Here is a 24,301-nt window from a genome sequence, read left to right as displayed (position 1 = left end):
CAACTGCGCGGACCAGAAATTTCCAGGGAGTGGTTGAGGAAGAGGCTCCCGAACTTCCTGTCGCATTTCAAATCGGAAATAGGTTTCCCGTGACACGGAAGCCCGGCAGCACAGATGGGGAGTTTCCTTCTCCCTAACCCCGGCCAGACCGCAGAGGACCGGCGACGACCGGCGACGACCGGCAAGGATCGCAGAGCGCCGGGGTCCGCCCCGCTCTTCCGGGGTTTCGTGCGCGGATCGGAACTGGGGCGGAGCCGCCAGAGCGCGTCCCTCGCGATTGGACGGCGCTGCTGTCGCTCAGCGCTCCGAACGGAAGGGGCCGGGCGCCGCTCTCCGCGGGGTCCCGGAGCCTCTAGGCGGGTGGGAGAGGCGGGAGCGAGAGTTGCAGGTTTGGGATCCGGCGGCCGGGGCGATGGAGCTGGGTCCCGCCGCGTCCCCTGGGCCTTCCCGCTCCTTCAAGGAGGAGTTGCTCTGTGCCGTCTGCTACGACCCCTTCCGCGACGCCGTGACTCTGCGCTGCGGCCACAACTTCTGCCGCGGGTGCGTGACCCGCTGCTGGGAGGTGCAGGTGGCGCCCACCTGCCCGGTGTGCAAGGACCGCGCGGCCCTCGCCGACCTGCGCACCAACCACACCCTCAACAACCTGGTGGAGAAGCTGCTGCGCGAGGAGGCCGAGGGCGCGCGCTGGGCGGGCCACCGCTCCCCGCGCCTCTGCCGCCCTCACCGCGGCCAGTTCAGCCTCTTCTGCCTCGACGATAAGGAGCTGCTGTGCTGCTCGTGCCAGGCCGACCCCCGGCACCAGGGGCACCGCGTGCAGCCAGTGAAAGACACTGCCCACGACTTTCGGGTAAGAGCGGCAGTGTGCGGGGGGTGGCCGAGCGCGCACGTGGCGGCCGGGTCCGGACTGCAACTCAGCACCCCTGGGCCCCCGCGGCTCCCGCCACTGCAGCCTGCCAGAGCTCTGTGCCCAGGCCCCCGCCTGGTCCTGCGGCCAGGACCCCCAGCGCTCTGACTTGGCTAACCTACAGAGGGGTCGGCCCAGGGGGCCTGGGATGGGTGAAGAGGGATTGTAAACAGAAGTGTGGGAACTGAGGTTACACGATGCTCCCAAGACGGCCCACCCACTTCTGAAGGGCTGAGGCCAGCACCCTCTATGCCAGCAGGGTGTGGCACGGGCCCGGTTGAGAAGGACAGGTGTGGGTAACGCCCAAGAATCTTGGAGCTTGGCATACTCAAGTTAGAGGTGTGGGAGTCCAAGACCTGGCCTAAAGGTCTCCCAAAAGGGGTCCCATACTTCCCCGACCTGGCCCTATGTGTTGTGTAGGAGTGGAGAGGCTTTTGGCATTGGCTGGCTGGTTTATTCTGGATCTCAGCACCCCAATGCCTAGAGTTCCTGTGGCTGTAAATAAAGTGAATGGAAAATACTTTGGTATAGAAGTAACACGGAGACTACTTTGGTGTAAGAAGGAAAAATGATCAGAAAATAAGGATTAGCCAACTTAGGAGTTTTCAGAATTTTTGACCTTAGCCCATAGTAAGCTCATGTTTTGACCTTGCCCCCTATTTTTTCTGTTGTGATCCGGAACACCCTTATGTATTGTATCACTTGAAACAAAAGTTCTGTGAAAATGTCTGTTGTATTCTGGCATTTTCTGTTATTTTATTTTTATTTATGGTTTTATTTAAAAGATTGCAGAGGGTGTGAAACACTAATTTATTTCCTCACCTACTAACACATGGGTCAGACCCACTGGTAGGAAGCTGAGTGTATTGAAAAGGAGGCACTGTAAGAACCCCTAATGCCTGGTCTCCAGACACTGTTTTTGTTTTGTTTGTTTTAAGGCCTTTCTTAAGAAATATTGAAAGTTGGTTAGAATTTCATACACATTTAGACAGAGTTCAGGTGAAGGGGAATGTCTTTAGTATGCATGTTTGAATACTACAGTAGCTTACCAAGGGGATAACCCTATAACTCCTGTTGCCTTATTTGTTTAACAGTGGTCCACAACAATGCTTTTCCCCATTACCACTGGCAGAAGTGCCAGGTCCTGATGTGGGACAGCTAAAGTAAGTGCATTCTGGGGGCTGGGGTCGAGGTAGGGGGGGCACCATGGATCAGGTCATGACTCATCACCATGGGGCTGTCACAGGTACAGATCAGGAAGATGGGCAGGAGTCAAGGCCAGGAGCACTAAGGCAGAACCCCTAGGTCCGGGCTAATCCAGGGTTCAAGATTAGTGAGTCAGGTGCCGGGAAGCAAATAGGGTCTAGGGACAACTTCCTGTTCCTTCAGCAGATGCCTTGTACTGCTTGGTCCCAGGGGTACTGCAAGGCATAAGATAAACAACAATTCATACCTTCAAGGAGCTTCAAGCAGAGACCTGAGGGATGAGGAGGTGTTAGCCGGGTGAAGAGAGTGAGGGAGGGTATTTTGGCCAGAGGCAGCAGCATACGTAAGGGTCCAGAAGCTGGGAGGCCTAACTTTCTAGGCGCTAAGAATTTCAGAGTAGTTAAAATAAGGTTGGAAATGCAGAAGAAGCCATGAGGCCTGAGGCTTGGCCTTTATCCTAAAGACGGTAGGGAGCAGTAGGAGGGTTTTACACAGAGGGATGATGCAGTCAGATTGATAGGCACCCAGGGCGATGTATGAGGAGGTAGGGAGTCTAGTCCGGAAAGATCTGAGGAGAATGCAAGCCCAGTGTGCTCAGCCTGATGCAGGGTGGAACTCATTCAGCGTGTTAGACAGCTGTGTATCAAGGACTTGTGTTGTGTTGTGTTCTGGAACCTGTGAGGGGTGCTGAGGCCGCAAAGGTAAGACAGAGCCCTCACCCTGTGGCGCTCATGGCGTAGCAAGGGAAGTCCGACAGTAAATAGACAAGTTGTGCTGGCTGGGCGCAGAGCAGTGTGGGAGGGCTGGAGAGGTGAGAAGAGGCTGAAGGGGCTGCTGTTGGGTGCCGTGGGGAGCTCTGAAAGCTTCTAAATAGGGACTTCGTGGTGAGATGTGTGCTTAGAAAGATCACTTAGGCAACCCTGTGAGGAATTCGACAAAAAGAGTAATTGTACCAGCCAACACTTTGGGAGCGCTTACTGTGTGCCAGGTGATCTTGGTGTGTTTACATGTCAATAAATTTAATCCTCACAAAACCCCTGTGAGGTTGTGTGTTAGTTTCCTATCACTGTTGTAATAAATTGCCACAAACATGGCAATTTAACACAGCACACATGTATTTTCTCACAGTTCTGGAGGTCAGAAGTCCTAAAATAAAGGTGTTGGCAGGGCTACGTGCCTTTTGGAGACTAGGAGAGAATTTATTTGCTTGCCTTGTCCAGCTTCTAGAGGCCGCTTCCTCCATCTTTAAAGCACATCATTCCAACTTCTGCTTCTTTTTTCCCATTGCTTTCTCTGACTCTACTAACTTCCTCTTTCTTATACGGACCCTTTGATTACATTGAGCGCATAGAGACAATCCAGGATAATCATCCATCTTAAAATCCATAATTTAACCACATCTATAAAGTCCTCTTTGTCATATAAATAATACATTCACAGCTTCTAAGTTCTAAGATGTGGACATCTTTATTCAGCTTACCACAGGTAGATACTATTCTCCCCATTTTACAGACAGTGACACTGAGTCTCGGGTTAAGTAACTTGTCCAAAGTCACAGAGCAGGTATTATATAGAGTTCACCTGGAGCCTTGTTGGGCCCCTACTCTGGTCATGGACTTTGAAAGAAACTTCTTTGGTCCCCAGGTAATACTTTCCCTGCTGGCTCTCTGTTCTGGGAGCTGTGAGGACAGCGGGTTATGTGTGGGTATTTAAGAGGCTCGAGTGGATGAGGACCACTATCCTACCGTGTGGGTCCCTACTATGTGCTAGGTGCAGTATATTCAGTAGAGGACAGAGGAGTCCTAGCCCCTGGCTTCTTGGAGTCAGATAGGCATAATTTAATAATAATCGACTGACATTCCTGTGAGGGACAGTACAGGAGGTGACAGACGGCTGTAACAAGGAGCCTGCTCTTGTCTGGTGGGAGTGATTTCACAGAGACCTGAAGGCTTGGAAGGAGTTCACTAAGTGAGGGGCAGCAAGCAGTGGTGGTGGGGCAGAGGGCAGGGAAGGCAGGGATCCAGAGACGTCTGGACAAGGAAGGAAGGCGTCCGGAACAGATCCCAAGGGGCATCCAGGGCATGTTAAGAGATCTGAGATTTTGTCCTAAAGACAGTGGGGCGAGAAGGGAAAGAACTGCTGAGCTATCCAGACATGCCAAAAGGGTTGAGACCAGAGCGCTGAAGTGCGTGTTGGAGCTTGAAGGGACAGCCTCTAGCACTTGTTTCTCAAACTTGAAGAACGCACCCATTCTTCTTAAAGGAAAAGCTGTTCCAGCACTGTGACTTAAAATACATTCCGTACATACAAACGCTAAGCTAGCGTAAATTCCTCTTGCTTATTGCACATATAGGCAGTAAAACAACAACAGTTTACAGGTAAAGCACAAAAGAAAATCAGTTCAGTTCTAGTTGAAATATTCATCACCAGGCTTTATTTAGCTGAAAGGAAAGCACTGCTCTGGGTGGCTGTGAGGCTTGTCTGACAATGTTTGGGATACTCCTTTACGCTCTTCTGTGTGGTTCCTTGATTTGCCAGTCTGAATTTCCCTCTTTGCAGATCTGAAACTTTTCCTGCGCTACAGTTGGCCTTCATTTAGATCTAGCATATCCTTCACTCCTTCACAAATTAAGTGTACTTCTGTTCTATCGTTATGAGGCCAAGACAATGAAAGTAGTGTCGTTTGATGTCAAGGTAGTTGTTAACAAATACAAATGCCGGCACTGCAGTTGTAAGAACTGAAAGCGTGTGTCCACACTGTTTATAAGGCAACTTGGAAAAGGTTTACCTTAGGTATTTTTGTTTGTTTGTTTGTTTGTTTGTTTAGGTTATTGAATGAAAACACTAATTGAAAACTCTTGTGGAAAACTTGCAGGTCCCCAAAAACAGGCCCAGAGCCGTGGGGCACTGTGAGGAGACGGTTCTATTTTACTAGTGAGAAAACAGAAACTTGGAGGAATGCAGCAACTCCTGGCATTGGCAGGGAATGGCAAGGGTACATCTAGGATTAGAACTCAGATTTCCTGACTCCCCGTCTGGTGTTTGCTCTGCCTTGCATCATCAAGGCAAGCCTGCCCGAACTCCTGCCAAGTCCCAGGCCTCGAACTGCCTTGTCCAGTCCCCTTTCTTACCCATCCCATGGGACTCACATAAGAGTCATTCTCTGCCCTCCAGCCTCCTCCTGCACCGGCCCCAATCCATTCCCCTTCTGGGATTCTTAGAATCAGTCTGGCCAAATCTTACCTAGGAATGTTCCATGTTTTCCTTAAGTCTCCCCTCCCCTTATAATTCTTTCCCCCCTTTTCCTAACTATGCACTCCCAGTTGGATTCCCCCTTATGGACCAGATACTACCAGGTCCAAGTTGCATGGACATTTACTGCCTGCTTGGTAAGGCATGTGCCCAGGGGTGGGGGCTTACTGAACACTGCTCACTGAAGCTCCTGAGTTACCAGACCCCCACACTAGGCACTGTGGTGGACACCTGCTTCATGAGGAGGACTGAAACACCATGGGGAAAGGAAGAACGGGAGACTGGGATGCGGTTGGATAAGAAAGGGATAATGGACGAGACAAAGTTGTCTTGGATGCATTTATGCTATCCTTGTAAGAAACCTGGAGAACAGCCAGTAGGAGAGTTAAATTATCCACCACTAAGTGGCACCTAATGGTAGTGAGAGCCAACACAGGCCTGGTGTGCTCTTGGAAGCACCTTACGTAGATTGGCTAGTGGGAACCTCATAGCAATCCTGCGAGCTAGGCAGTCTCATCCCTCTTGCCCTCATGAGGAAACTGGTGCAGAGAAGAGAAGTAATTAGCTCAGAATCATCTGCTGCAAAACAGAGGAGCAGGGATTTGAACTTGGGGGCCAGGTGCCAGAGCTCTTCACTGCTGTGTCAGTCTGCCTGAAAACAAATGTTTGAATTAGATAGGGAAAATGACTACAGGCTAATGCCTAGAAACCCTGGTGATGGGCTAGGTAAGCATGGACAGACAACTGCAGTCTTCATTTTTACAGTGAAGTTTGAGAGTCTGCAGAAGCTTTCATGCCTTCATTTTTAAGGTGTGGAGCCTGACCGCCAGTGAGAGAGCAAGCTTTTGCCAAAGTTCTCACCAGTGGTTAGTGACAAAGACAAGGGTAAAAATCAGGTCTCCCGACTTTCAATCCAGGAGGCAGTGTAGCGTAGTGGAAAGAACATAGGCGTTCGATGGACTCCTTGTCTGGGCAGGTAGGTAATTGAGCATCCACTTTGTGCTGAGCCCTGGGGATATGCATGGATAGGACAGTTTCTCCCCTTCCAGGGCAAGCGTCCTTTCCTTTCCTTCTGCAAAGGTTTATTGAGCACCATTGTGCTGGGCCAGAAGACCTGCCCTTTCTTGGAGCCTGCAGCCTTTCCAGGAAAGTGAAGTGATTGATTATCCAGGGTAGTAAGTGGGACGATAAGGTGTATGTGGGAGTTATGAGAGCCCACAGGATGTACCTGAACTCTACTGGGGAGATCAGAATGGCTCTCTGGAGGAAGTGAAGGGAGCCTGAGCTGAGTCTTCAAGGCTACGTTGAGATAGTTGCAGGGTGCAGACAGGAATTAGTCAGAAGCAACAGTGTACCCAGGGCCTTGGAAGACAGAAAACCTGGCTTGGGCTGGACAGCCCTGGCTACAGACACGACTCTAGCCTTTGATAGGTACCTGAGGGATGCTGTGACAATCTTGGGAAATATTTATTCTTTCTCTTACCTGTGCCCTTCCCATTTTCTGTTATACCACATAGCACCTGTGTTAATGGATGTTTTGGGCAAAACAATTTTGTAAAATCCTTAGGGTATTAAATATACTCTTGAAACTTGTTGCCTAAGGGATCAAATTGTAATTTTTAAATCAACGATGTAGACTATATAATCACATTCTGAATCCTTTAGTGTAAATAAAAACTTCCTGTTTTGCATGTTTATAAATAAATAATCCTGAGTGTCGTAATTCGAAACTAAAATCAGAGCTCATTTGCTGTTTTGGGCTTGGGGTCTGGGAGATGCTCCACACCTGTCATGGGCCATTTAGCTCCATCCAGGGCCGTGATGACCCGTATTCGTCCTGACAGGGCTTCATGGCAGAGCCCCCTCTAGTCAACCTGCAGCTTCTGCTCATTCAGCGGGCTCTTTGGGCTACATGCAGTCCCTGAATGGTCTGTCCATGATACAAGTATGTTTAATGTTAAGATCAGAATATCTAAAGCAAACATGGAAAGTATATTGTTGAGATTCACTTGAATTCATACTTTTTACGTGCAGTATTTCCTAGATTCACCACTAAATACATGGAAAGGGAAAAAGTGGAATAAAACATGCATCGTAAATCCCAGAAAAGGGGAAGAGAAGGAAATACTGAATAGGAGGGACAAATAGCACAGAACAAGGTAGTAGGTTTAAATGCAGATGTATCAGGTAATTACATTAAATATTCCAAGTTAAATGACAATTGTCAGCTAGCTAAGAAAACAATCCAGTTCTGTGCCACTTAAATAGGATTATGACAACAGATGAGAAAAATCAATTTGTTGAAGTTCAGTATACTTTTGTGATTTAAAAAATTAGCAAACTAGGAAGGGAAGGAACTTCATTAATCTGATTAAGGATATCTACTGAAAAGCTTAGAGCAGATACCATATTTAATGGTGAAATATTGAAAGTTTCCTCATTGGAGTCAAGAAAAAGGAATGCGCATTATGACCAACTGTATACAGTTTTGTGCTGGAGATCCTAGCTAATAAAGTAAATCAGGAATCGTAAGTAAAAGGTGTAAGATTAGGAAAGAGGGAAACTACATTGGCATGATGTGCAGATAATATGATTCCATGTATCTGCATAGAAATTTCTGTTGCAGAGAAAATAAAAAGATGCTACAGATAAATTATGAATATAAATGAGTTTAGAAGGATACTGGTTGCAAAATCAACATTGAAATCAATCGTATCTCTGTGTATCAGCAAATATAAAAAAACATTTACAATAGTATAAAAATTGGGTATCTAGCAATAAATGCAACTGCAGAAATCTGGCAGGGAAAAATACATAATTTTATTGAGAGACATCAAAGACTAAGTGGCAAAATATACCATGTTCATAGATTAGAAGACTCAGTATTTAAAGATGTCAGTAAACTGATCTGTAGAGTCAGTACTATGCTAATCAAAATTCCAACATGATATTTTGTGGAATTTGGCAAGCTGATTCCAATATTTGTATGAAAACTCAGAGAGCTGGGCTCCTGGGTGGCTCAGTCAGATGGGATGAGTCCCACATCGGGCTCCCTGCTCAGTGGGGAGCCTGCTTCTCCCTCTGCCTGCCCCTCCCCCCTGCTTGTGCACACATTTGCGCGCTCTCTCTCTCTCTTTCTCTCTCTAATAAATAAATAAAATCCTAAAAAAAAAAAACTCAGAGAGCCAGTGATTGCCAAAACAATCTTAGGAGACATTTAACTCTTAATATTTTACAGCTTTCAAATTAAGGCTGTGGGATGTTGGCAGAAGACAGACAGGTGGGCCAGGGGAACAGACTAGAGAACTGGAAACATCTGTGTTTGATGTGTGGTAGAGGTGGCCTGTACATCAGTGGGGAATGCTAGTACTCTAAATAGTGATTCTGAGGCAGCGAGCTCCGCGGTCACACCACTCACAGGATAGACTCCAGGTTATCCACATTGGACCTAAATGAGAAAGGAAAGCTGTAAAGCTTAGAACAAATAATACAGCTTATCTTTGTGACCCCAGGATGTGGAGGGTTTTTTATTTTAGCAGTTTGGGAAGGGAGGAGGTATTTTTTTTTTTTTTAAGATTTTATTTATTTATTTTGACAGAGAGAGGGAACACAAGCAAGGGGAGTGGGAGAGGGAGAAGCAGGCTTCCCGCTGAGCAGGGAGCCTGATGCGGGGCTCGATCCCAGGACCCTGGGATCATGACCTGAGCCGAAGGCAGATGCTTAATGACTGAGCCACCCAGGCGCCCCATGGGAGGAGGTATTTTTAAAACAAAACCAAGGAGCCCTAATTCTAAAGGAAAGGCTGATAAATTTGACCATATTGAAATTAAGAAATATAATATATAATAGAGTATTATATATTCTATATATTCTATTCTGTTATATATATTATATATAATAGAACATACTTATTACACATCTAACCCATGAAAAGACATATATTGCACATCTGTAATAAATTCCTACAAACCAGTAGAAAAATGGCAGGCAACTGCATTGAAAAATAGTCAAAAGGTTTGAACAGGTATTTAAAGATAAAGATCCAAATGGTTAAGAAACATTTTTCATTAACATCACTTGTGTGGTGTAAACTGTTACAACTGCTTTGGAAAACAGCTTGACATATCTACTAAAGTTGAAGATTCACATATTTATGGCCTCTTCCTGCCTCCAGGGATATTTTGCACAGAGACAAGTGTACCTGTGCGCCAGATGTATATAAGAAGGTTCATGCTATTTGTATTACTTGAAGATTGTAAATGAGCCAACTGTCCATGAACACCAGAATGGGTAAATGATTGTGGCGTGTTCATACAGGGGAATACAATGCAACAATGAATGATAAACTTACATACAATAACGTGTTTGAATCCTACAAACCTTAATGTTAAGGTAAAGGAAACAAGACACAAAAGAATGCATACAGAATGGTTCCATTAATATAAAGTTTAAAACTAGGCAAAACTAAAGTATATTATTTAGATTAGGGATGCATATATAGGTGATAGAACTATGAAGAAAAGCAGGGAAATGCTATACAAATTAGGATCTTTGTTTCCTCTGATAGGAAGAAGGGGATAAGATTGAAACGGGGGCACATCCTGGGTGTGATTAAGAGGTGTTCCGTTTACAACTACTTAAGGCACATTTATGTTTTATGCCACAGCAAATTAATTGCCAACAATAAGAGATTGAAAGGTAAAAACAACTCATTAAACTTGAGAGAAATTGAAGGGATTTCATTGAGGAAGGAACGCTCTTGGTAAGTGACAAGAAAAGGCTAACACTTCTAAAGTTTTCATTTTATAGGTTTTAAAAATTTTGAGGTATAATTTATATACAATAAGATGCATAGATCTTGGGCGCCTGGGTGGCTCAGTTGGTTAAGCAACTGCCTTCGGCTCAGGTCATGATCCTGGAGTCCTGGGATCGAGTCCCACATCAGGCTCCCTGCTGAGCAGGGTGTCTGCTTCTCTCTCTGACCCTCTTCCCTCTCGTGCTCTCTCTCTCATTCTCTCTCTCTCAAATAAATAAATAAAATCTAAAAAAAAAAAATGCATAGATCTTAACTGTTGAGTTTGAAGAGTTCTGAGTGTTACATACACCCTATACTTGCCTCCTCAAAGGAACTAATAGAACATTTCTGTCACCTTGGAGAGCTCCCTTCTTCCCAGCCAGTCCACCAGGAGGCAACCACCTTCTGATTTCTGTCACCTTATTAGTGCTGCCTGTTCTTGAGCTTCACGTAAATGGAGTGATACCATATATGCTCTTTTGTATCTGGCTTCTTTCTGGCAAAATTATATATATACTTATTTATATATGTATATTACATCTATGTAAATTTTATGTATATGCATATATACATATATAAACATGTAAACACATACAAATATGTGTATATATTTACATATATAAACTTTTATAAATTCATATATATATACACACATACACACACACATATATACAAACGTGCCCATGTACTGTGTGTCAGTAGTTCCTTTTGTATTGCTAAGTAGTTTTCCATTCTATGAATATACCATAATTCAGCCATTTCTTGATGGACATTTGGTTGGTTTCCAGTTTGGGAATAGCCATTAGTTTTTAAAATGTGTTGTTTAGTTTGACATTTATGGGAGGAAATTCATTAACATGCTAGGTTATTGAAGGAATTGGGCAAAGTATTGACAGAATTATAAACTTACTCTAGAACTAAAGAAATCTGACAACAAATTTGGGAATAAGATGACACTTTCAGAAACATAAATGGCAGGCAGACAAACATAGTACTCGCTCTCTGAATGAGATAGGGTGTGTAATGTGGCTAAGAACATGGCCTTTATTGTTGGATACAAATCCGGGCTCTGCTAAAGTCTAAGTATAATTTTGGCAAGTTGCTCAACTCCTCTGGGCCTTATTTTCTCCTCTGTGTAAGAGGAGTGTAGTGCCTGCCTCACAAGAATGTAAGAATTAAGTAGCATGGGGAGCCTGGGTGGCTCAGTTGGTTAAGCGACTGCCTTCGGCTCAGGTCATGATCCTGGAGTCCTGGGATCGAGTCCCACATCGGGCTCCCAGCTCAGCGGCGAGCCTGCTTCTCCCTCTGACCTCCCCTCTCATGCTGTTTCTCTCGCTCTCTAATACATAAATAAAATCTTTAAAAAAAAAAAAAAAGAATTAAGTAGCATGATCTCTATTAAGTGCGTAATTTAGTGCGTGATGCATAGCGCATGTGCAGTAGTAACTGCTTGTTACTAGTGGATCTCATCAACTCACACCTCAGAGAAGGGTCATTTTGGGGTTGGTCTTCGCTGAATGACACCAGAACTCTCCAAGTGCTTCAAAAGTTTGGGAAAGGACAGGGACTGTCACCCCCCACCACCACCACCCTACACCCCTACCATCCTCATCCGCCTGTAACTCCCTAGATGTCAAGGTTGAAGGCAGAGGGCTAGGCTGCATTGTTTTGGGGCCAGCACACCCCTGGGTAACGTGTGTGGGCAGTTGCTTCACTCCTGTCATCCACGCTTATCACAGAATTGTTTTGAACTTTATTATATGACTTTGTAACAAAACCTTTTCTGCCACAAAACATTAGGATGGTATTTCATTAGCCTTGGGGGATATTCATACTGATTTGATTTTGCTTTTGAGGAGGCACCTTAGAGATGTTATACTACAGAAAACAAAAAGATCTGTTACCTATTCTCAAGAAGATCCTAAAAGTGGCCAAAATGAATAGAAAAGAAGAAACCTGCAGAAAATGAAAGCATTTTCTGGAGTACAGCAGTTACAAGAGTGGGCTCTGGAGCAGGACAGACAGCCTAGTTATTGCTGCATAACAAATTACCTCCAAAAACAGTGGTTTGAAACAAGCAATATCTATTACTTCGTGGTTTCTCTGGGTCAGAAATCTGGGCATGACTTAGCTGGGCATGTCTGCTTCAGATCTCTCCTGATGCTGCGGTCTCATTTGAAGGTTCAAGTAGGCCAAGGTCACCATTCGAGCTCCCTCACTTATGTGGCCACTGGTGGGATTACAGTCCTCATGGGCTGCTGGTTGAAGGCCATCCTTAATTCCTAGCTCCATGGGCCACTCCATAGGCTGCATCACAACATGGCAGGTGGCTTCCATCCCACTGAGCAAGCAACGGAGGGTGAGAAAGGATGTGCACAGGCTTTTAGTCACCTCATCTCAGAGGCAATATCCCTTTGCTTTGGCCACATTCTGCTGGTTAGAAGCAAGTCATCAGGTCCAGCCCATGGGGAGCAGATTCTACCAGGGCATGAATCCCCAGAGGTGGGGACCACTGGGGCCATTTTAGAGGCCCCCTCCTTCAATCTGCCCTCTATTCCCCAGTGGTTCCTGTCCCCCTAGCATGCAGAATACACTCACCCCCTCCCAAGATCCCCAAACGTCTTACCCCATTACAGCATCCGCTTCTGAATCTCGTCATCTGAATCAGGTCCAGGTGGGGATGAGGCTTTTGAGGACAGATCTCTATTATGTACTGCTGCAAAACAAATCACCCCCAAACTTGGAATCTTAAAGCAGTAGACTTTCCTATCTCACAGGATGGAGGGATCACCAGGAGCCATCTTAGGGGCTGCCTACCACCACTGTCTAGGTTCACATCCTTGTCCTGCGACATACTAGCTGTGTGCTCTCACTTCCCTTTTGTGTGCTTTTGGCTTTTTTTTTTTTTAATTTATAAAATAAGTCTAATCCTATTACTTACCTAATAGGGATGATGTGATGATTAAGTGACATAATTTGTAAAGTAATTTACACATTCCCTGGCAAATAGTAAATGCTCAATAAACGCTAGTCATTTATAATTAATGCCACTAGAATTGTTACTATTTTTCCAAAGAAAAACTTGGTAAGCTTTCTCAGAATGAGGGGAGAAAAGGATAAAAATGGAGAGAAATGGATAGTCCTTGAATACAAAAGGTAGGAATCCAACCTCAAACTGGTAATGGTTCTTCAAGGAGTCCAAGGAGATCAGAGCAATAATGGTTAAGTTTAAAAAAACAAGACTACTAAACAAAAAGTATTTGATTAAAGCAGTGATTAAAGTATTTTGCATGGCCCATGCACTATTGGAATATTGCAATAAGGTGGGGATGTGGGGAGACATGTAGTTTGGATAAGGCCCTATAGGATTAACTGGATTGACCTGTAATCAGACCTTTTCATTACTGACTGCAGGCCAGTCCAGTTTAGAAAGTCATTAAGAGAGCCTGTGAGCACATTGTCTATAGAGTGGCAACAGCTCAGGGGTTCATGGACGGCCTGGACCAGCTGTAGGCCTGAGTGGGATGCCCTTCTCTGTGTACTATGGCCAGCTTGAGAGGGAACGGGTCATTTACCTCCTCGGCTCTGTCTCCCCATCTGTACCAGGTATAAAACAAAGGGGCCGGCTAGAAGGTGTCTGAGAGAGTTTTATGCTAAAACCTAGATTCAAGGTCAGGGCTGTGCCCTGCAGCGTGTGGACAGATGGGTTGAGTAAATGTGGCTGAGCTGTACCCCCCACTGAAGTGGGACTCCAGCTGTCAATGGAGTATGTTCTGCCCCTGCCTGCCCTCCAGCCCTAATGTTCCTCCTTCTCGTTCCTCACGGCAGGCCAAGTGCAGGAACATGGAGCACGCGCTGCGGGAGAAAGCCAAGGCCTTCTGGGCCATGAGGCGATCCTACGAGGCCATTGCCAAGCACAATCAGGTGAGTGCTCCGCTGGGCGGGGAGATTAGGGATACCTGGGTCAGTGGGGGAATTGGTGGGGGGAGAGGCGAGGGTGGGCCCGCCCTGACTGTGGGTGTTGACCCAGATGCAGCCTGCCTTAGCCCTGAGGGTCTAGCGTAGTCACGTCCTAGGTTGCTGGTGGTGGCGGCATTGCCGGGGCCTCTCTGAATAGCTGGGCGTGGCCACGCCAGCACCTGTGGGAGGGGCGTGAAAAGTGACCTGTGCGGTCTGCACGGTGGTTTCAGACCAGCTTGAACACGTGCCGCACTCGACCATCTACCCAGCTGCGCAAGCCACCGATGACCTGGGGCTCTTTAGTTATTCCCCTTTCCCTTTTCCTCCCCCGGTCCACTCCATCAGCAGTCCTGGCCTCTCTAACGAAAAGTACATCTTGTCCACTCGACGCTGTGTTTCCCCCGCCACCCACCATCTTGGTCCTGTCTCCATTGTTTCTCACCCGGCCTCCTACTTGGGCTCCAAGCTTCCACTTTTTTTTTTTTTGTTAAAGATTTTATTTATTAATTCATGAGAGAGAGAGAGGCAGAGGCAGAGGGAGAAACAGGCTCCCTGCTCTGCAGGGAGCTGCCATGCAGGGCTCAGTCCCAGGACTCTGGGATCATGACCTGAGCTGAAGGCAGATGCTTAACTGACTGAGCCACCCAGGTGCCCCTGTTCTAACTTTTTAAAAAAACTTTTTGTAGTTATGATTAGGGGTACGGATATCGTGAATGATTCAGCTTTAAAATAAGTGCTTTCTACTCCTCTTTTGTTAAGCCTCTGCATCAGACAGATTTGAAGTCCTAAGATGGGAAGGCAGATAATTTTTAAAAGCCGTTGTTATTTACAACAGTTCGTTTCTGTGATTCAGGATTTCCCTTGCTATGGTGTACCCAGCCAAGATACAAAATATTGTGTGTTGAGGAAGATACAGATGACAGATGTTATCAATAAGCAGATTTAATGTGATTTTTTTAATTTATCAAGACAACCTCATGCTGTGTGACTTTAAACTTAAAAATTTGTGCTAATAAAACTGCGTCTGTATTTTACCTGTTGGGGTTCCACCCACGGTTTCTGTTGAAAAGAGCGCTCCTTTGCTAGAAACCTGAGAGTCCTGAGGCCAGGTGCTGCCTGAGAGGTTCCCTCCGGGCCTGAGCCTCCATGGCCCCGTCCTGCTCTGGGCTGTAGGTGGAGGCTGCCTGGCTGGAAGGGCGAATCCGGCAGGAGTTCGACAAGCTTCGCGAGTTCCTGCGCGTGGAGGAGCAAGCCATCCTGGACACCATGGCCGAGGAGGCGAGGCAGAAGCAGTGTCTGGTGGAGGAGAAGATGAAGCGGCTGGCGGAAGACACCGAAGCCCTGGCCCATGAGATTGAGCGGCTGCAGGTGGAGATGAAGGAGGATGATGTTTCTTTTCTCATGGTGAGGGGCTCACCATCTGGCTTCAGGGACAGGGAGGGAGCAGGTGGTCGGGAGCCATTGGGGAGCCAGAGACTGGCAGGTGCTGGGTGGGGGTGCTGGGCCGGAGGAGCCCTTGGAGGAGGAGCCCTGCTTGTCAGGAAGCCAAGGGGATTTTCAGCAGAGCGGGGTTCCTGAGGACTTTCTCACTTCTGTCTACCTCTCTCCTTTCCTTGTCCCTCTCCCTGCCTCTCTTGTACTCTTGCTCTCTATTTCTTCTCTTTCTACTCCTTAATACAGCAGAGTACCTTTTATTTTTTTTATTTTTATTTTTTTAAAGATCTTATTTATTTATTTGAGAGAGAGAATGAGAGAGAGCAAGCACATGAGAGGGGGGAGGGTTAGAGGGAGAAGCAGGCTCCTTGCTGAGCAGGGAGCCCGATGCGGGACTCGATCCAGGGACTCCAGGATCATGACCTGAGCTGAAGGCAGTCGCCCAACCAACTGAGCCACCCAGGCGCCCCAGCAGAGTACCTTTTAAACAAGGTGGAAAAGTTGTGAAGGTAGTGCTGGGTGCCCCGTAGACCCCTCCTCCTAGGTCCTCCCATTGTTAACACCTTATATCACCTCGTGGCGCATTTGTCCATAGAAACCTGACCTTGGTGCATTGTAATTAACTAAACTCCAGACTTATTTGGAGTCCACCATTTTTTGCATTAATATCCTCCTGCTCCAGGATCCAGTCCGGGGACCTACATCGCATTTAATTGTCCTGTGCCCCGGTCTCTGCTGGTCTGTGACAGTGTCTTATTCTTTTTGTTTTTCATGACCCGAGGAGTGCTGGCCAGATAGCCTGCAGAATGTCCTCCCACTCTGGGTTAGCCTGATGTTTTTTCCATAATTAGACAGGGGTTATAGGATTTTACAAAGAAGACAAAATGGAATATTCTAAAATTATACAATTATTTTAATTTTTAAATTTAAATATGATGTTTTGGTATTCTCTGTTGCTTTCTTAAGAAAAGGATGACTCTATTCTCTCTTTTAAAAATACATGTTTCGTTCATTTTCTTTATTTCTTTTTGTTTTTCACCCCCCCCTTCCCCTTTCCCCCCCCAACCCCGTGATTCTTATGGAGACGTGTCTGTAACTGGAAAGCTAGTTTGGAAATCAGTCAGGATAGCGAGCGATCTCCTTTACTTAGAGAACAGCTGAACTCTCTGGAAAGGGGAGACTTTGTAGAGTGGATTGAGAAGGGACAGGTACGTCATTCAGGCCAGGTGTCACATCCTGGCTGGGGACTCTTGTGGGTTTTCTGCCTCACACAAAGCTTTGAACCCTGGTGTCTCCCGTCTCCAAAATGCCCCTGATGATAAAATCATTTGGTGGGTTCTAAAAGCTGGGTTCTTTGCTGTTTCTGTTCAGGAAATTGGGAGTGGCCAGGACCCATTGTGCTTTCAGGGATGCTTTTGTGACTTTTTTTTAAATTTATATATATATATATATAACAGCTTTATTGAGATATAATTTGTAACAGCTTTATTGAGATATAATTCGTATACTGCATAATTCACTTATTTAAAATGTACAATCCAGTGGTTTTTACTCTATTCACAGAGTTGTACAGCCATCACCACAATCAACTGTAGCACGTTTTGTCTCCAGAAACAGAAACCTCATACCCTTTAGCTGTCGCCCTCCTCTGCCCCCCACCCCCACCATCAGCCCTCAGCAAACGCTAATCTCCTTGCTGCCTCTAAGGATTTGCCTTGTCTGGACACTTCCATAAATGATTTCCATAAATGGAATCCTATCAGATGCAGCCTTTTGTGACTGGCTCTTTCACTCAGCATGTTTTGAAACTATATCCTGTTGCAGCATGTATCAGGACATGGCTGAATAATATTCCATTGTAGGGATACACTACATTTTATGTATCCATTCATCAGTTGATGGGTATTTGGGTTGTTTCCATTTCTGAGCTGTTAGGAATCACACCGCTATAAACATTCATGTGCAACTTTTTGTGTAGATGTACTTTTTCCTTTCTCTTGAGTATGTGCCTAAGGAGATTTACTGAATCATATGGTAACTAGTAAGTTCAACTGTTTGAGGAACTGCCACACTGTTTTCCAAGTGACTGCGCAGAGTTTATATTCCCATGAGCAGTGTATGAGGACTAATTTCTCCACATCCTTGCCAACACGGACCTTTTTACTTTCCTTTTTTTTTTTAATGGACATTGCAGGGCTGTGAAATGGTATCTCATTGTGGTTTTAATTTGCATTTCTTCAGCTAATGCTGTTGAGCATCTTTTCAGGGACTTGCTGGCCATCTGTATATCTTTGGGGAACTGTGCGTTCCAGCCCTGTGTCCATTTTTTAAATTGGGTTGTTTGTCTTTTTCTTGTTGAATTATAAGGGTTTTTATATATTCTGCATACTAAACCTTTATCAGGTTTATGATTTATAAATAGTTTCTCCCATTCCATGGGTTATTTGTTCGCTTTTTGGGTAACTTCATTTGAAGTACAGAAGCTTTTCACTGTGATGGATTCTAGTTTATCTGTGTTTTATTTCCTGTTTGTGCTTTTGGTGTCATATCTAAGAAACCATAGCCTAATCCAAGGTCATGAGTTTTATAGGCTTAGCTCCACATTTAAGGCTTTGAGTTAATTTTTAAAATTTTTGTATATGGTGCAAGGTGAGAATCCAAGTTCATTCTTTTGCATGTGGATACCCAGTTGTCCCAGCACCGTGTACCGGGGACCATTCTTTCTCCATCGAATGGCCTTGGCACCCTGTAGAAAACGGATTGACAGTAAATTTGAGGCTTTACTTCTTGACTTTCAGTGCCCACTGAGCTATGTCTGTCCTTATGTTAGTACCACACTGTCTTGACCACTGTTGCTTTTAATACGCTTTGCCATTGGGAAATGTGAGCCACCAACTTTGTTCTTGTCCAAGATTGTTTTGGCTATTATTCTGGGTCCCTTGAATTTCCATATGGATTTTAGGATCAGCTTGTCAGTGTCTGCAAAGAAGTCAGCTGGAATTTTGATGGGAATTTTATTGAATCTGTAGATCTGTTTGGGGAGTATTGCCATCGTAACAATATTAAGTCCTCTAATCCATGAACATGGGATGTAGGACTCCTTTTGAGGTCAGAAACTTAACAGTTTTGTTTTTTTTTTTTCCCTGTGTTTATGTCTCTCTCTCTCTTTTTTTTTTCTCTTTTAGAAACACAAAAGCCGAAAACGCCGGTAAGTTGCCAAGGCTGGTGGAGGGGAGGGGAAAAGCAGGCAGAAATACCGGGGTTGCCCATTGCAGTGGCTCCAGGGCCAGGCAGGTGATGAAGCCAGCTGGGTGGAACCCAGAGGGAATGGTGGGGACTGGCCAGGTGGAGAGAGTCCTCTTTCAAGTCATCCCACTTCAACTGGCAGTGGTGAAGTGTTGTTTTCCTGAGTGTGGAAAATGACCATCCACTGTGCGGGGAGAGAATGCGTCATCCTGCACACGGCTTGTATTTCCCAGCGGGTCCTCCCAACATTTAGGCTTGTTTCTTGGTTAGCCTCTCTCTCTGAGAGAGGCTGGTTTGTGTTGATGGCTTTTGGGTTCACAGTGATGAACTATATTCCAGTCCGAGCTGCACAAAGATGGAAGAGAATGCTTAGGGAAGTAGTGAGTTTCCTGTCACTGGAGGTGTTCAAGCAAAATGATACCTTCAGACATTGGGACTAGAGGACCCTTAAGGTCCCTTCTGCCTCAGACATCCCATGAGCAGATATATACGTATGACTTCTGCCCACAAGGATGGGACCTATGTCTGAGAACCTCTTATTTATATTTTTCCCAGCTGGGGCAGGTTGACCCTGCATACTGAATCCTGAGGAGCTGTGAGCAGCCTAGTTGGCTACTGGCTCCTGTCCCATCAGAGCCCAGCCCAGCTTTGTCTTAGGTAGGGTGGCCAGGAATGAGTCCTGTTGCCTGTTTCCTGCTGACCCAGTTAGGCCCAGGATGCCTGGCTTTGGCCCTGCCCACCCGGCCCAATTCTCCTTTTCCAGCCTCTTCTGCACCATGGAGCCAGAACCGGTCCAGCCCGGCATGCTCATCGACATCTGCAAATATCTGGACTCCCTGCAGTACCACATCTGGCGGAAGATGGTCACGTCTGTCGAATCCGGTGAGTGGGGGCGCAGCCAGGGGTTACAGTCAGAGAAGGCACTTCGTGTGAGGCGGAGAACCAGCCAGACTAATTTCTTTCAGCTTCCCACCCTGTAGGGCCTTCTCCAGCCCCTTTCAGACAGGTCCCTTGGTGCCCTCTCCACCCCCTGCCCCACTGCTCAAAGCTCTCTTGGCAGAACCCCTTCCTCTTTGGGTGCTGACACTCGGCCACCTCTGCAGAAAGAGGAACCGTGCTGCCTTCTCTTTTCAGAACGGTATTGTATAGGTGATGAAGGGACTGAGTGTTTGCATCCCCTTATATTCATACGTTGAAGTCCTAACCTCCGATGTGATGGCATTTGGAGGTGGGGCCTTTGGGAGGTGATTGGGTTACATGAGGTCATGAGTATGGAGCCCCATGATGGGATTAGTGCCTTGATAAGGAGAGGCACCAGAGAGCTGGCTTCCTGACCCTCTCTCCCCACTGTGAGGACATAGCAAGAAGGTGGCCATCTGTGAACAAGGAAGAGGGTGTCACCAAAACCCAACCACGCTGCACCCCAGTCTCAGACTTTGGTTTCCAAAACTATGAGAAAGACAGTTCTGTTGTTTAAGCCACTCAGTCTGTGGTATTTTTGTGCACAACCCAAGCTGACGGTGACGTCATGATTTTATAGAGAGAGCTGTCAGTGACCCAGAGGAATGTTACGTGTTTTTCTCCATCATACGGGAGTTGTGTGAGCATCCAGGGTCCCTGCTTCTATTGGTTTCCTGTGGCTGCCGTAACAAAGGACTGCACATTGGATGCCTTCAAATGACCGATTTACTTGCTCACAGTCCCCAGAGGCTAGAAGTCCAAAATGAAGCTGTCAGCAGGGCCATGCTCCCTCTGAATCCTATAGGGAGAGCCTTCTTTGCCACTTGCTGGCTTCTGGCATTTGACGGCTGTCCTTGGCTCCCGGCTGTAGCCCTGTGATCTCGGCCCCTGTCACCACCTGGCTGCCTCCCCTCACGTGTCTGTGTCTCTTCCCCTTTGCTAAGGACAACAGTCATATTGGGTTAAGGTCCTACTCAACTCCTGTCTGATGTCATCTTAAGCACATCCTAGTCACGTGACCCCATTCCCAAATAAGCGTGCCTTCCGAGGCACTGACAGGACTTGAGCATCCCCTTTGGTGGGGCACGGTTCAACCCGTGGCATGGCCCCTCGGGCCCCGACGGCTCCCTCCGGGCGCTGCGGCCAGGCGGGACACAGTGGGTCGCTTTGGGGGGATGGCAGGCACCACTGGCATGGCAGAAGGGCGGCACGTGAGGTTGGCTGATTTCCCCCCGTCTCCCGCCTCTGCTCTCAGTGCCCTTCAGCTTCGATCCCAACACCGCGGCCGGCTGGCTCTCTGTGTCCGATGACCTCACCAGCGTCACCAACCACGGCTACCGAGTGCAGGTGGAGAACCCGGAGCGCTTCTCGGCGCCCTGCCTGCTGGGCTCCCGCGTCTTCTCCCAGGGCTCCCACACCTGGGAGGTGGACCTGGGGGGGCTGCCGAGCTGGCGGGTGGGTGTGGTGCGGCTGCGCCAGGACGCCGGCGCCGAGGGCCACTCGCACAGCTGCTACCACGACACCCGCTCTGGCTTCTGGTACGTGTGCCGCACGCAGGGCGTGGACGGGGACCACTGCGTGACCTCGGACCCGGCCACGTCCCCTCTGGTCCCAGCCATCCCTCGCCGCCTGCGCGTGGAGCTGGAGTGTGAGGAGGGCGAGCTGTCCTTCTACGACGCCGAGAACCACTGCCACCTGTACACCTTCCACGCCCGCTTCGGGGAGGTGCGGCCCTACTTCTACCTGGGGGGCGCACGGGGGGACGGGCCCCCTGAGCCTTTGCGCATCTGCCCCCTGCGCATCACTGTCAAGGAGGAGCTGGATGGCTGAGGCCGGCCAGAGCCTGCCCCGCGCCACCTGGCACTTGGGTCATGGTCCTGCTTCCTTTGTGTCCGTCTTCCTCAAGCCGTGCTCACCTCAGTACCTCTGAACCGTCCGCCTCCTTGCCAGGATCTGCCTGCTGACCAGTCCTGTCCTTTTGCTGTGGCTCCAGGCCCCAAGCCGCCTCCTTCATTTCTGAAGTCATCCAGGGGACACCTCACTCCCCAGAGTCCTGGCCCCTTCAGGATGTGAGTTTTCTAACTCCGAATTCCAGGATGTCTGGGGATGACGTTTGCTTCTAGAAGAATGGGCCCATTTTAGCATGTGGGTTTTATTATCTGGGTATGGTGAGGCTGCAGTGGGAAAGAGTTGGTTATTTACTCGCAAGAGGAAGGCCCCACCACGTGGGCCGGGGGAGCCACCAGGGAAGCACCAGGCCCCTTAGGAAGCAGAGGGAGTTGAGGAAGCACCCGGTAGGAGACTTTGTTGTGGTTTTAGTGACAGAACAGGCTTGGGAGGGCTCTGTCTGGGTAGACAGGTTTGTGATCTGCTGGTTGGAATAATTTTGGCGGGCTCTGGGGCAGAGGGGCTGCCCCCAGTCGTCAGGGATGATGGGGGGTGGGGGGAGGATGATCAGGAGGGAGTGTTAGAGCCCTGTGAGACATAAAGGAAGTGGTTGGGAGTTTAGCCCAATAGCTTGGATTGGTTGGTTTGCATATGAAAGGCGTGCACCCAGGGGAGTTGATTGCTTTCCCCGGGAATTGGCTAGCCCTGGGAGGAGCAGTTTCCCTGTGGTCGGAGTATCAAGAATATGGAAAATAAGAAAATCTAATTCATACAGTACTGCTGCTATGGCTTTGGGGCAGGACCCAGGCCCAAGTCTGTCACTTTATACCAGTATTTTAAAACCGCTCCACAGAGCCCCCTCTTGTCCCCCAGGGCAGAGGCAAGCCTGCTCAGGTCAGCTCTCGTTTATCTATTTACACTCTTTGAAAGACTGTTGCAAACATGATTTTAAAAACCACAGTTTAGACCCGTTCCTGCTGTGGGCCTCGATTCCCTCATCTGTAAATGAGGTAGGAAGAGTGGAAAATTATGTCCTGTAGTTACTGTGAAGGAAGCAGCTCTGATTCATTCTTACAAAGTCATGAGAGGAAGGAAAGAGGGGTCCTTTTTAGTGAGGAGGTAGGAAAGGGAGGATTTGGTCCGGGGAGGGGGGCCTGGAGGGAGAAGGGCGGAGGTACCTCTCTTGGCCTTTGCTGGCCTCAGCCTGCTCCTTCTTGCTCTATTGCCCCCTGTGTTTTCATCCTGATTTCCTCTGCCTCTGCCCTGCCGTGCCTACGGACCTGCACCTCCACCTTTTCTTCCTCGCACCTGCCTGAAGAGTGTTTTTAATTGTCAGCTGTCCTGTCCTAGGAAACAGCACGGTGGAAGGAAATACTGGCCTGTAGGGGTGGTGGTGGTCTCATCAGGAGCATGTTCCTGACCGAGAACTCAAAATTCTCCTGCCTGTGCCCCCGGTAAACAGAAAAAGACATTTAAACAGAAAGGACGATTCAAAACCATGAGGTGGTTATAAACATGATATGTATGATTGGTAGGGGACACAGGAAAGGACGCGGTAGGAGATGCTACTGGGTGAAGGGGACCAGGTTGGAATGTTGGCAGACTGGCATGTGCACGTCCCATCTGAAGGCAGTCAGTCTCAGGGAGCTCAAGGCACTTTGGCGGCCAACACATATGAGACCAGTGTGCATTCTCTAAAGTATTAATCTAGCCCATCAAATATAATCTCTAGGACAATCTTGACCTGGAATTCTTTTGTTAGTTATAATAAACTTTTAAAAATGTTTTTTATTTCCAACTTAGATATTGGAAAGGGGTTTTTGAATAGGATAATTTGGATAGACTGGACCTCTTTTTTTTTTTTTTTTTTTTAAATAAAAATGATATTTGAGCTAAAACCCACTTTTTCTTTTGACATTTTCCTTTCGACATTTTCCTTTTGGTGTTCTCGTGAGCAAAAGTTCATCCATATTGTAGCATGTATGTGACCTTATTCCCTTTCATGATCAGGTAATATGCCATTCTTCAGCTAAAGAACATTTACATTGTTTCCATTTTTGGCCATTACAAATAATGTGTGGACATGTTTTGTGTGGACGGATGTTTTCCATGCTCTTGGGTATCTGTCTACCTAGGAGTGGGTTTGGTGGTGCATGCATGAAACTCTGTTTAACCTTTTGAGGAACTGCTAGGCTATTTTTCAATGGAGCTGCACCATTCTTTATAATCATCAGAGGTGCACAAGGGTTCCGTCGTTCCATATCCTTGTCAACACTTGCTATTGTCTGTTTTTTAACTTAGCCATCCTAACGGGGGTGAAGTGATATCTCATTTTGGTTTTGATTTACATTTCCCTGATGACTGATGATATTGAGCATCTTTTCATGTGCTTGTTCGCCATTTTTGTATCTTCCTAGGAGAACTGTCTTTAGATCCTTTGCCCATTTTTGACTGGGTTACTTGTCTTTGTATCATTGAATTATAAGAGTTCTTTATACATTCGGAATACAAGTCCCTTATCAGATACATGATCTACAAATTTTTTCTCCCTTTCTGTGGGTTGTCTTCACTTTCTTGCTGATGCCCTTTGAAACACAGAAGTTTTTAACTTTGATGATGTCCAGTCTTACTTTTTCTCGTTACTTGTACATCCTAGA

At 47.0% G+C, this 24,301-nt stretch overlaps 1 protein-coding gene across 1 annotated transcript; it reads left to right on the top strand.

Annotated features, from left to right (window-relative positions):
- Positions 1-237: 237 nt before the first annotated feature.
- On the top strand, positions 238-22,585 carry TRIM35 (tripartite motif containing 35). Its single transcript, XM_035022605.1, has 6 exons — positions 238-847; positions 13,986-14,081; positions 15,291-15,521; positions 18,737-18,759; positions 19,561-19,679; positions 21,013-22,585. Exons 1-6 carry the CDS (start codon positions 413-415, stop codon positions 21,585-21,587), a joined length of 1,479 nt encoding a protein of 492 aa, XP_034878496.1. The 5' UTR covers positions 238-412; the 3' UTR covers positions 21,588-22,585.
- Positions 22,586-24,301: the final 1,716 nt, after the last annotated feature.

The sequence above is a fragment of the Mirounga leonina genome, unplaced genomic scaffold (assembly GCF_011800145.1).
Source record: "Mirounga leonina isolate KUSES-001 unplaced genomic scaffold, KU_Mleo_1.0 Mir_176, whole genome shotgun sequence".
Taxonomy (NCBI): Eukaryota; Metazoa; Chordata; class Mammalia; order Carnivora; family Phocidae; genus Mirounga; species Mirounga leonina.
The sequence above is the reverse complement of the archived record's forward strand: the minus strand, read 5'-3'. Positions and strand labels throughout refer to the sequence as shown.

Excerpts from the sequence above, each read along its gene's own strand:
- TRIM35 (XM_035022605.1), top strand. The coding sequence starts at position 413 with ATGGAGCTGGGTCCCGCCGCGTCCCCTGGGCCTTCCCGCTCCTTCAAG. Across the intron at positions 848-13,985 it reads ACACTGCCCACGACTTTCGG|GCCAAGTGCAGGAACATGGA; the intron begins GTAAGAGCGGCA and ends TCCTCACGGCAG. Across the intron at positions 19,680-21,012 it reads GGTCACGTCTGTCGAATCCG|TGCCCTTCAGCTTCGATCCC; the intron begins GTGAGTGGGGGC and ends CTCTGCTCTCAG.